The 13,372-nt window shown below is 37.5% G+C and overlaps 1 protein-coding gene across 2 annotated transcripts in view; it reads left to right on the forward strand.

Annotated features, from left to right (window-relative positions):
- The window catches only part of LOC127574994 (cAMP-specific 3',5'-cyclic phosphodiesterase 7B-like), a 141,829-nt gene that overhangs the window by 90,230 nt on the left and 38,227 nt on the right, over positions 1-13,372 (forward strand). For both annotated transcript variants that reach the window (XM_052024571.1, XM_052024572.1), the window contains exon 3: positions 9,067-9,150. In XM_052024571.1, coding sequence (XP_051880531.1) covers positions 9,067-9,150 — 84 coding nt within the window. The remainder of the gene's footprint in view (positions 1-9,066; positions 9,151-13,372) is intronic.

Here is a 13,372-nt window from a genome sequence, read left to right on the forward strand (position 1 = left end):
TGAACTAAAGTGGGGGAAAGAAAAATTGGGCTTGATGAGAAAAGGGGTGACAATTTGCTCATGCATGGTGTGCAAAGTAAATATTCACCCACAGAGATTAAAGGACAAGAGGTAAGAAATTTATGTCCTTTATATAAGGGTAGCCCTGGGGTAGGACATCCCCAAAGCCCTAAATTTATATCTGTGATTAAACTGATTTATTATACACCTATGGCTTCAATACTTACTAATAATCAAAGATCTCCTTTGTTTAGGCTTTTTCGAGGTAATAGACGAGGTTGCCCTTTAAGCCCTTTATTATTTGATATTGTTTTGGAACCCTTGGTTACTGTACTCCGGGATTCTTCAAATATATGTGGCATTACTCACGGACAGAAGATTCATAAGATATCTCTCTACACAGATGACCTGTTAGTTCATTCCTCTAATCCAGAGGAATCTATCCCCGCAGTACTATCACTACTAGATCAGTTTAGTGTTTTTTCTGGCTATAGATTAAATCTTAATAAGAGCGAATTTTTTCCATTAAATATGCAAACCCCAATTTACAGGCAATTACCTTTTAGATTGGTAACTGACTATTTTATGTACTTAGGTGTTAAAATTACCAAGAAACATAAGGACTTATTTAAAGTTAATCTATTGTCTTTAATTGACCATGTTAAACAATTATTTACTAAATGGTCCCCACTGTCTTTATCATTGATAGGCCAAATTAATGCGGTTAAGATGAATATTTTACCAAAATTTTTATATTTATTTCAAGCGATTCCAACTTTCGTCCCGAAATCTTTTTTTGACACTATTGATTCCAAAATTCTTTCATATATTTGGCAGAATAAAAGCCCAAGGTTAAGTAAGAAATATTTACAAAAACTAAAAAAGGATGGTGGTATGGCCTTGCCTAACTTTAGATTATATTATTGGGCAATTAATATCAGATATTTAATTTTTTGGATACAAGATTCAGATGTAATTCAGTGCCCCAAATGGGTACACCTTGAGCACCAATCAGTACTTGGATTTTCATTAGTTTCTATTTTAGGAGCTTCACTCCCCTTTGCACCTACCAAATTAAGTAAACATATGATTAACCCAATTGTTAAACATACAATACGAATATGGTTTCAATTTCATAAATTTTTTGGATTGAATAAATTTAACTTGTCAAGTCCCATTCAATCTAACTTTTTCTTTCATCCATCCAGAGTTGACTCAGCTTTTTCCATATGGAAAAGGAAGGGAATAATATGTTTTCGTGATTTATTCATTGATAACTGTTTCTCATCTTTTGAACAACTGTCTAACAAATACAATTTGTCTTGATCACACTTTTTTTGATATTTGCAGATAAGAAATTTTTTTAAAGCTACTATACCCTCTTTTCGGACACCTTACAAAACTGAAATTATGGAAACAATTTTAGGTTTTAATCCTTATCAGAAGGGCTTGATAGCAATAATCTATGATTTAATTATGGAAATACATCCAGAATCACTGGACAAAATTAAGAATGAATGGGAAAGTGAATTCCAGACATCTGTACCTGCAGAGACATGGAAGAAAATTCTTCATTTAGTTAATACATCTTCAATGTGTGCCAGATACTCTTTGATACAGTTTAAGGTAGTCCACAGGACCCATAGATAAGCTAGCCCGTTTTTATCACCATATAAATCCTATATGTGACAGATGTAAATTGAATGTGGCTTCTTTGACACATATGTTTTAGTCCTGTCCTCTTTTGGAAAAATATTGGAAAGACATTTTTAACATTATCTCAACTGTATTGAATATTGATTTACAACCTCGCCCTATCACTGCAATTTTTGGATTACCAAGGATAGACTCTGGCCATTTATCTGCTTCCGCTTACCGTATGATTGCCTTTGTTACATTAATGGCCAAACGATCCATTTTGCTTAAATGGAAGGAACCAATACCCCCTACTACTTTTCAATGGTTCTCTCAAACTATATCATGTTTAAACTTGGAAAAAATTAGGAGTGGTACTGTTGATCCTTCGCTTAAATTTGAAGATACTTGGAGTCCATTTATTCAATATTTTCACATGATATAAATCCCCTTTCAATAATTCTCCAATTTAGAGGAATGGAGTTGACGACATAATATTGCTCTGTTTCTACTGAGAAATTTCAGTCCAGTCTTTTTTTTCTTCTTTTCTGTTCTTTTTGAAATTTTTCTGTTTAGTTTGGTTTGATATATTGTTTATAATTTTTCTTATTGATTTGGGGATTTTTTTTTCTTTTCTTTTTTTCATATATATATATATATATATATATGTGTGTGTGTGTTTAATATATTTATATATATATATATATATATATATATAAATATATTAAACACACACACACACATATATCTCTCTCTCTCTCTCAAAAATCTTTTTTCCTTTCTTTTATATTATATTCATTTACTAAGAGATCGAGGGATCTACAGATTTGTGTATATGTCATTGTTCTTTATGATTATCTATGCCATGATTGTTCTCCTGATCTCTTTGTATTACATGTACAAACATTGATGTTATATATTAATCTGTATTAATTTGGAAACTAATAAAAAGATTGAAAAGAAAAAAAAATTTAGTTCATCACAGATAATCCAGTACAGGCACTTCAACTGGAATTACTGCAGTCACACTTCCCTATGAGAATTGGACATTACAATTCAAAAGCTGGCTTCCCTGGCCTATTGAAGCTTATCACCAGTGTTGTATCATAGGGATCAGTGCTGGGGTCCTTATTGTTATATACTTTAACAGATTAGATGTGAATGCAAGAGGTATAATTAATAAGTTTGTGGTGCTGTTGGTAGTCTTAGGCTGCAGAATGTTATTAATGAGCAGGTAAATCAGGCAGGGCAATGGCAGATGGAGTTTAATCCTGATTAAGAGTGAAATGATGTATTTCTCGGGTTTTGTGGAGTGGGGAAGGTTTTAATAAGGGTAGAAGATGCCATTAGGGAGGGCTTTGGAGAGTATTGAGGAACAAAGGGACCTTGGTTTACGTCCAAATATCCCTGAAGGTGGCAGCACAGGTAATGAAGGTGGAGAAGTAGGCTTCAGGTTATTTGCCTTCATTAGCCAGGGCATAGAATACAAGTGCAGGGAGGACTTGGTACAATCTTATAAAATATTGGCTCGGCCACAGCTAGAGTATTGCGTGCAGTTCTGGTCAGGACTATAGGAAGGATGTGATTCCACTGGAGAGGATGCAAAGGAGATTCACCAGGATGTTGTCTGGGATGGAGCATTTCATTTATGAGGAGAGACTGTATAGGCTGGGTTTGTTTTCCTTGGAGCAGAGGAGACTGGGTGTGGGGGTGGGGGGGGGGAGGTTAGAAGAGGGATGATGATTAGAGTTAGACAGAATTATGAGTAATGAGAGGTATAGATGTAGTGGGTAGTAAGAAACTTTTTCCCATGGCAGAGGTGTCTAAGACCAGAAGGATCAGTTTAAGGTGAGGAGTAAAGTGGGATCTGAGGAAGAATTTTTTTTCACCCGGCAGATGGTTACAATCTGGAACACACCGCCTGAGAAGGAGGCAGGTACTCCCATAACATTTAAGAAGCATCTAGACAGGCACTTGAATTGCCAAGGCATAGTAGCTACAGACCTAGTGCTGGTAAATGGAATTAGTATAGATTGGTACCTGATTGTCAGTATAACATAGTGGGCTGAAGGGCCTGTTTCTGTTCAATGACTCTAACTCCATAAATCTGAAAACTTCAAAGCTTTCATTAAACTTCACTCACCTCATTTATGAGAGTGTTGAAAGTAATTTGAAATGGAGAATTAAAATGGTCAAAAAAAACTGCACATTGTTTTGTATGTAAAATTGCCACAGGGGACTCATAAATGCCTACTTTGTTTTCAACTGACAGCAATAGCTTGAGGCAGAGATTTAAAATTTTATCATGTGCATTAGCAGAACTTTTGCATCCAAGTGTCAAAAATGAAATGTTGCCAGAAACTGTTATTCTCTGTGAATATTGCATAAAGTGGATGTTTAATATCGTTGTAGAGAAAGGGGGGCAAGCAGCTGTTAGCTGAAGATTGGGGAGCAGTGGCGGCAGGTTGGGTGCTTGGGAATGAGTTAACCAGGAAGCAGATGAATGAAGGCGGAGGGAACTCTGAGGGACAGGATCTAAGGGAGTGGGGAGACAGAGGAAGAGTTCAGGGTCAGTGGCAGGTGAGTAAAGGAGAGGAGCTTGGAAAAAAGTGTGCATAAGATTGTGTTTGTGTTCAGAGTTAGTGGCAGTCAGAGTACATTAGTGTGTGTGTGCATGAGCACACTATGTCTATGATCTATCCAGCAGAGCTTTGTCTTGGACCACATTGCCATTGGACCAACTGGTGTGCAACAGCTAATACATATTAAAAAAAAATCATACTTCCAACTCTTTGATCCTGAAGAACTGCCTGAATGGAAGAAAAAGATAATAAGATAAAGGAGAGGGGGTGCTGGTCTTTGTTTAAAGGACCTTTTGTGCTTGTGTGTCTGTTTCTGTACCACTTCTATGGCCACAAGGACTACGTGTTTAGAATTTTGTAGCTTAAAATACAGTGCAAACATTTTGTTCCTGGTTCTAACCACTTATCAGACAACCAGATACAAACCTTTTTACAATGTAAACTTTCATATTCTAAAATAAATTAACAGCATGGATTACAAAAAAATGTTTTGACTGCTCTCTTCATCCCAAGCACAGCTGCTGTTTAAAGGCAAAATTCCGATGTTACAGGCACACACACTGACCTTGACATTAATTGCCATTTGACTGGGGCCACTGATGTGTGTGATGTTTCACTATCTTTGAGCTGTCTGCCGCATGTACTCCACCCTTAATGACAGTTAGACGTGATTCAGGGTGAACTTTGTCATCGAACAGGAACTATGTTTATATACAGACACCACTGGGATATGCCAAGTAGCCAAACATCCGTTCAGGAAATGTCGCTTTTGGGAGGCTCAGATGATGTCTGTAGACCTAGGCCATAGTTGAAGCAGTAATGCTTGTTTACGGTTAAGTTATTCCTTTTTTTTGTCTAAGATGGATAGACATGGTGACTGGGAGACTACATTGAAGAAAACTTAAGCTTTGGTTCAATGATAGTGCTCTTCCCTCTGAGTCAGAAGGTTATAAATTCAAGTCACTCACAGGAGACTTGTGTACCTAATTTTGACTGACATTTCATTGGAGTGCTGTGGGAGTGCCGCACTGTTGGAAGAGCTTTCAGATGAGATATTAGTGCTTGCTCCAAGCCTTCAAAATAAGTTGTTTGTGTAATTTTGGCTGACATCTCATTGGAGTGCTACACTGTTTGAGGAGATTTCAGGCGAGATATTCCTCCTTGCTACAAGTCTTAAAATAAGTTGTTCTCAAAGACTCCCTAAAACGGATTTGCTTATGCTGTCATAGCTTTGAATTTGGTGCCATCTGTAGGTAATCCATGACAACCAGCTGCAAGGCAAGGAGGCTGAACAGAAATCAGCTGAGAATCCTCAGATAGCGAAGCAAGGACTATAATCACATTTAATATGTTGTGTGGAGGCTAAAATAAAGATCGAGATATGCATGTGGAATTAAGGGAGAAGCTTAATTTGTTATTCATTTTACAAGATGAGATCATCATTGGCAAGAGCAACATTTACCGCACATCAGAAGGTAGTGGTGAGCCACCTTCTTGAATTGTCCTTCTGGTGCAAAAGGATCATAAAAAAATGAATATAGTTTTCATTATTTTTACATAGTCTCTTTACATGGTCTTCTGAGGAAATAGGACTGTTCACATGCAAAATAAGTTTATCAGGGCCAAAGAGAGTGTTTAATAATATACTCGACATTGCCAAATGTTTAGTCCTGATTAAACAAGGCTTAACACCAGTGAAAATGTTTACACTGAGAATCCATGTTATTTGGAAAAAAAGGTTGAAATTCACATTCTCTCTGATTCAGTGCTGATTCAATCTGCAAAGGCAAAAAAGCAGAGTATCACTGACAGCATCTTCAGCCAGAGTAGTGATGGTGATTACCTACCTATAGGATTGCCCTTGATGTAAATGCATATTCCAGATTATTACTCCAAGGCCCTCTCAAGTGAATGTTAAACATTAGCCAGCACTAAAAATGGAAAATGCTAGAAACATGCAGCATGTCAGGCAGCATCTGAGGAAAGAGAAATAAGGTCAACATTTCACGTTACTGCCTCTTAAACCTGGAATTGGACAAGCAGAAATTGACTCTGAAGGACAAAACTGCTATCTTGGTTCTCTTTACGTACTCTATTTCCTTGCCACTGACTCCATCCTTCTCCCTGACGGTTGTCCAAGATCGAACCAGAATTCAGCTTTGAACATCGTGTCTATGCAGTAGTTAAGACCACCTGTTTTCGCCTCTGTAACATCACCTGATTTCATTCTGCTTTGGCTCATCTGCTGAAATGCTTGCCTAAGCCTTTGTTACCTTTGACTATTCTTAAGTATTCCTGGCTGGCCTCCTATTCATTGTCTAGCCCTATAACTCTGAGATATCTGCATTCCTCATGTTGTGGCCTTTCGCTCATCTCTGAATCTGATAGTTCTGTCATTCACAGCTGTGCTTCACCTCTTAGGTTCCTAACCACTGGAATTTCCTCCCAAAGCTCTCTGTGCCCTTGCCTCATTTTCTTCCTATAAGGCATTCTTTAAAACTAGCTTTTTAAACTAATGCTTGCCTTGCTAGCTCCTTACATGGCATTGTGTTTTTTTCTTCAATTAAGCTCCTATGAAGACCCCTGAACCTTTTTTGTGTTAAACTACAATATTATTGAAGTTGTTGAATCTGTGTCTTTATTTTCTCATTGTTGACATTATTCACATTATTACACTAGGGTCCCCTTGGGTGGGTGTTAAGTATTGTACAGCACTAACGTCAGCATGTGCCATTGCTGGCAAAGTATTTGTGCATTTATTGCCCAACTCTACTTGATCTTGAGAGTGTGGAGGTGAGTTGCTACCTTAACTTATCCCTGTCCTTGTGCTGAATTTACTCCCTTGATCCTATGAAAAGGATTCCAAGATTAAAAGACACAGAAGGATTGACTATTTCGAAGTCAGGATCATGTGTTTTAGAGGGGATCGTGCAGATGACAGTGTTTCCATGTCCCCTGTGTCTTGCTCTTCTTAGTGGTTGGAGGTGCTGTTGAAAAAGCACACTGTCAAGGACAGTTGCTCTCTTCCCACCTCTAAATTTCAGCTCTTTTGTCCATGTTAAGACTAAGGCTGCATGAGGTTTGGAGCAGAGTGGTCTTGGCAGAACCCAGACTGGGAAACAGGTTATTGGTAAGTAAGTGCCACTAAACAAAACCGCTGGTGAAACCTTCTATCACTTTGATAATTAGCATGATTAGCATGAAATTGTCTGGATTGGAATTAATCTCCTTGTGGATAGGACTCATCTGGGCAGTTTTCCATATTGTTGGTAGATGCCAGTATTTTCAGCACAACAGCTGGGGTGTTGATAGGATGCAAGACCTTTGCCGATCCAATGAACTTAGCCATTTCTTGATATTATGCAGAATGAATTGAATTGTTTTATTTATGATTTAGTCATCCTGTACAATATTCTAAGGTAACCTCTGTCTTTGTATTTATTTTAATATATTTTTATATATACTTTAAATATATTTTCTCTAAAATAGATATGGTTTTACTATTCATAACTCAGTTAAAGATTCTATCATATCTATTTCCTTGTTTTCCTTTGGTTCCATAAAGCATAGCAGACAGAATGTTGAACAAAGTCATTGACTACCTAGTGAAATAAAATGGTTGAGGCCAGAATGTACTGTATTTAAGGAGTAGCCAGATATTTCAATAGGAAAGATGCAGGTTTATCCAAAATTCTCATATATATTGATAGTGGCATCCTACCTGTCTTTGCCATACTCATCTCTAATTGCCCTTGAAAAGATAAGATAATTATAAGATATCTTTATTAGTCACATGTACATCGAAACACACGGTGAAATGCATCTTTTGCATAGAGTGTTCTGGGGGCAGCCTGCAAGTGTCGCCACGCTTCTAGCGCCAACATAGCATGATCACAACTTCCTAACCTGTACATCATTGGAATATGGGAGGAAACTGGAGCACCCGAAGGAAATCCACACAGACGTGGGAAGAACGTACAAACTCCTTACAGACAGCGGCCGGAATTGAACCCAGGTTGCTGGCACTGTAATAGCGTTACGCTAACCACTATACTACCATGCCTACTATGAAAAGATAATATCTACCATGGCATGGTAGTATAGCGGTGTTCCAATCCTCGCAATATCAGTCTGATGAAGTTCACGAGCAATGGGACATAAGGGAAAGGGCCCATCGTGGATTGCCCTTGGTGGAAAAATTAAGAGCTTTCCAACAAGGAAACCTTTTCCTAAAATCAAGACCCTCCTCAGCATCACAGCTAGAAAGACCTTTTCCTCTTCCTCCTCCTGTTATGCCAAGATTTCAAAACAAAGTTTCACAGATAATCACAGCCTACTAAAATATAGATGGTGGCCAGCCCTACCAAGATACTTCCAGGATTTTCTGTATTTTTAGTTTTCGCACCAGCAGTTTTCTGTATTTTCTTATTGGGCATTAAATCATCCTGCACTTTTATAGTTGCCTCTCATCCAGCATTTTCCATGGGTGGAAACTGGTTACCTACCTCTTTGAACGCACATTAGCTTAAGAGCAATCAACGAGATTAGGTGGAATTTCTCAGTAGCTATAGTTCCACCAGCACAGAAGCCTAGGCCTGGATCTTTGAGAATATTTTTACTCGACACTTGATTGTGTATGCAATCCAACAACTCCAAACCAGTGATCTTGTAGGTGCCACATTCAATATTTTTTCTATTTTCAAAAGATGAAATATTTATCCAATTGTGCTTACGAAAGGTAAAGATTTTTAAAATGTGCAAAAGAGGAAGGACCACCTTTAATAGCAGAGTGTATAAATGCTAAACAATAAAGCTGCTGTTTCCTAATGTTTTATCCCTTTTCTTCCAGGAAATGCACGAGTGAGAGGGCAAGCAGGGCTTCTCTCTGAGCGCCGCGGATCATATCCAGTCATTGACTTTCGTCTTCTCAATTGTAAGTACTATCAAAACTTGAGACCAAAACCCAGAAACCAGAGTCATTATTCATAGCAGTGGAAGCTGCTTTGTTGAACTCTTGAAAGTAGCTTCGATTTTGAGTTTGCTTTAAAGAAGTTTACTCTCTGGGAATTTGTCTTCAGTTTTCCTTTTGAAATAAAAATTGCCCTTCAGCAAAATATTTCACACTTTGACCACATGTACCATTTATGTCAAGGGAGTTGAAAGTATAAATTCAAAGAAGTAGGAATATTGAGAGGTTGTTAGAAGATCGAAAGCTGCTTGACAGAAAAAAATGAACATTGGCCATGAGTTCAGAACCAGAATATACAGTGTTAAGGTGATTGGCAGAAAAAAAAAGGTGATGTAAGGAAAGGCTCTCTCAAGTAATGAGTAGTTATGCTCTGGAATTCATTGGCTGAAAGGATGGTAGAAGCAGGTTCAATTGTGGCTTTCAAAAAGGAATTTGATAAGTACTCGAAGAAAAACAAATTGTATGGCTTTAGTGAAAGAGCCAGGAATTGGAACTGACTTACAAAGATTGGCATAAGTTCAAAAGACCAAATAGTCTGCTTCTATGCTGTTAGGATCCTATGATTCTAAGGATGTATCCTGTAAATAAAGTAATAATTATGAATGTTCAGAAGAAAAACCTCAGGGCTGTGGGTCAATACATATCTGTAAGATTACTCACAGGTTTAGCTTCTATTACCTCAAAAGCAGGGGATTGCCTCTTTAAAAGAAGCACATTTGGAAAAGGGTTGGCTGCAATTCATCACATTGGATACATTTACTAACTAAAATTTGGTTTGGCCATTCCAAAGTTTATCAACTTCTGAAAATACTCCTCACATAGAATACAGTCAATGTTTTTGGTTTAGAGAGAGAGAGAAGGAAATGAAAGCAAGCCAGCTAATACCTAACTGTAGGAATATTAGATGGAAATTTAATAGGGAACCAATGATGACTTCAGATATACCTGAAGAACACTCCATGATCTGCGAAGTCCACTTTATATTACTACTAATGGTTACTTGTATTATTTTCATTGATAGGATGCTATTGAATGAAAAGTACATTCTTTAAAAATAAAATCACTGTGATGTTGTTGAGTTTCTTTATCGCTTATGTTCATATAAGCCATGTGTTAACGAGCTCAATGATAGCAGTCAGTTGGGTGTAACGGTTCCTGTATCTAATTAATTTTCAGCTATATGCAATTCCTGGCTTACATGCTTTGAAGTGTAATTCTGAATCTTTCCAAATATCTTGGAAAATTTTCATGTCAAATAGTCCCTGCTATTGGCATAAGTACAAAATTAAAGCATCCAAATGATTAAAGTCCATTTCCTACACTGACTTTATAGCATTCGTATACACACAGCATTGTAGCACCTGCTTCCTGCTTTATGTAGAGTAAGCTTCAAATAGGAAGCCTTCAAAGGGAATGGAGCATACACATTGACTTAATTAAATTGCTGGAATGCTTTTGGGATGTTTTAGATTGCTAAACTTCAGATTTTCCATGTCTAATTTAAATAGCAGAATTTTTTCAATGATTTTTTAAAATTAAATAATAACAAAAGAACACTTAAGCAATTATTTGCAATAATAGCAATTTTTTCTGACATTGCCGATGTTGATATTGTATTTAATCTTCATTTCTATATAAAATATTAATTATCAAAATTCTTTCTTCACAGGAATTCCTTTGCTAGTATATCCTGAAATCTTGAAGTGTTTATTTTAGAGTGTTGATGCACATATCAAATGGAAGATATCTTCCCATATTTTATCTCAAAATATGAAAATGACTTTTTTTACGTTAGTAAGAACTAATCAGGAAAGATTAATTTGGAGTAAATTGATATATAAAAATAAAATTTCACTTCAGTTTGTCAGTAAGTTCAAATCCATGAGGAAGTCTAGGCTTCCATTACCAAGACCCATCACCTGCCTGGAGCTTCAGCATTTGCAAAGTGTATTTTTCACAGAAACACAGTCTACCTTTAGGTTTACATACAGGAATTGTTTCCCAATTAACAGTTCCATTCTTTCAGCTTTGTTACAATCTTTGACTGTTTCCTTTTTTTTTCCCGCTTTCATTTAGATTCATGGAGTGGCATGGAAAAAAGCCCTTGGGCCCTAGGTCATGAGTGCCTATCTAAATTAATCCTATTTACCTGCATTTGGCTCGTATCCCTCTCAACCTTTACTGTCCATGTATCTATCTAAATCTCTCCTTGTAACTCAAATCCTCCAGTCCAGGCAACATCCTTGTGAATCTTTTCTGCACCCTTTCTCGCTTAATCACATCCTTCCTATAGCAGCACATTTTACATCCAATTTTCTTTTACATTCTTTCTTCTCCAGCATAGCAATTGTTTGTAAATCTTCATACAGGAAAGGCTAAATTATAACAAGAAGAAACCAGCAAAGCAGCAAAGACTCACTTGCTATTTTAAAAAATTTATGTTACAAGCACTATTTGTGGTTCAGTAGCTATACTCGCGCCTCAGAATTAGGTTGTTGATTCAAACCTCACTTGAGTTTGAGCATATCGAGAATAAAACTCTGAAGCACAAAGGCCCTGTTAGAGATGCAATGCTTCATAAGAGATATTAAACTGAACTGCTATCTGCTCTCTCAGCAGATATAAAATATCCCATAATACTACTTAAAAATAGAGGTTAATAATCCTTTGTATTTGGCTCCTATTTATCCATCAATCAACCTCACTATAAAGGAGATTCTGTCTCTGCTGTCAGTGCTACCTTGCTGTGCACAAATTGACTTCTATATTCCATAAACTGTAGAACAAGTAAACTATATGGCTCCCAATATGATCATGCCTGATTCCTTCTTCACTCTCCACTATACCACCAATTTTGGTGTCATCCACAAACTTAATTATGCTACCTACATTCTCATCCAATTCATTAATATATATGACAAACAATAGGGGACCCAGCCCCAATACTTCTGTCTTTTGTATCAAATTGGCTAGTTCACCCTGGATCGCAAGTGTTCTAAGCTTCCTGACCAGTCTACCATGCAGACCTTGTCAAAGGCCTTGCTTAAAGTCCCTGTGGCCTACTACTACGCCTTGCCCTTGTCAATTCTTTGATCACTTTCAAAAACACAATTAAATTTGTGAGACCTTATCTCCCATGAACAAAGCCATGCTGACTATCCATAATTAGTCCTTGCCTAAGGGGCAGGATTTATTCTCCAAATGAGAATAAATCCTGCCCCTCAGAATCCCTTCCAGTAGCTTTACCACCACTGATGCAAGGCTCAGTGGCCAGTGGCTTGGCTTTGCAGTTCTTCTTATATAAAGGCACCAAAATAGCCATCTTCCAGTCTCCCGGTACCTCACCTGTGGCTAACAAAGACCCAAAATCTTTGCTAGGGTCCCAGCAATTCCTTTCCTTGCTTCCCACAACATCCTAGGATGCATCTGATCAGGTCCCATGGATTTATCCACTGTTGTGCACTTAAAGACTGCCGACAGCACCTCTTTCATAATGTCAATATATTTCAGGGCTGTACTCTTCCCTGAACTCACTAGCTTCCATGTCCTCCTCCATGGTAAATACCAATGAAAAGTATTCATTTAAGTCCTTGCCCATCTTCCATAGATCCCCCACACATAGATTACCACACTGATCCTTAAGGGGACATACTCTCTCCCTAGTTACCCTTTTGCTCTTAATATACTTATAGAATCTTTTACTTTATCTGCCAGGGATATCTTGTGTCTCCTTTTGCTCTTACGATTTCCTTCTTAACTGTACTCCTACTTCCCTTGTACTCCTCAAAGGACTTGCTTGATCCCAGTTGCTTAAACCTGACACATGCCTCATTTTTCCTGACTAGAACCTCAATATCCCTTGGCAATCAGGATTCCCTAATCCTAACAGCCTTGCCCTTCACTCTAACAGGAACATGATGGCCCTGAACTCTTCCTGTCTCCCTTGTAAAAGCCTCCCACTGCTTTCCCATGTCCCCTTTCCTCATTTTTAAAAATTTGTTTTCCTTCTCACTTTTTATAAAATTGTCTGCTTCCATTCCTCCATCTTTCATTACTTATTCCATTTCTCTTCCATTTCTTTCTTTATGCCTTTTCTCCCATCCCTCCATTGTAATTAGTGAGTTAAAGCAGCAATTACAAAATTGGTGGAAAGAGAGAATATTTAAGGGGAGGGAAATTCTGAGAG

The sequence above is a fragment of the Pristis pectinata genome, chromosome 10 (assembly GCF_009764475.1).
Source record: "Pristis pectinata isolate sPriPec2 chromosome 10, sPriPec2.1.pri, whole genome shotgun sequence".
Classification (NCBI taxonomy): domain Eukaryota; kingdom Metazoa; phylum Chordata; class Chondrichthyes; order Rhinopristiformes; family Pristidae; genus Pristis; species Pristis pectinata.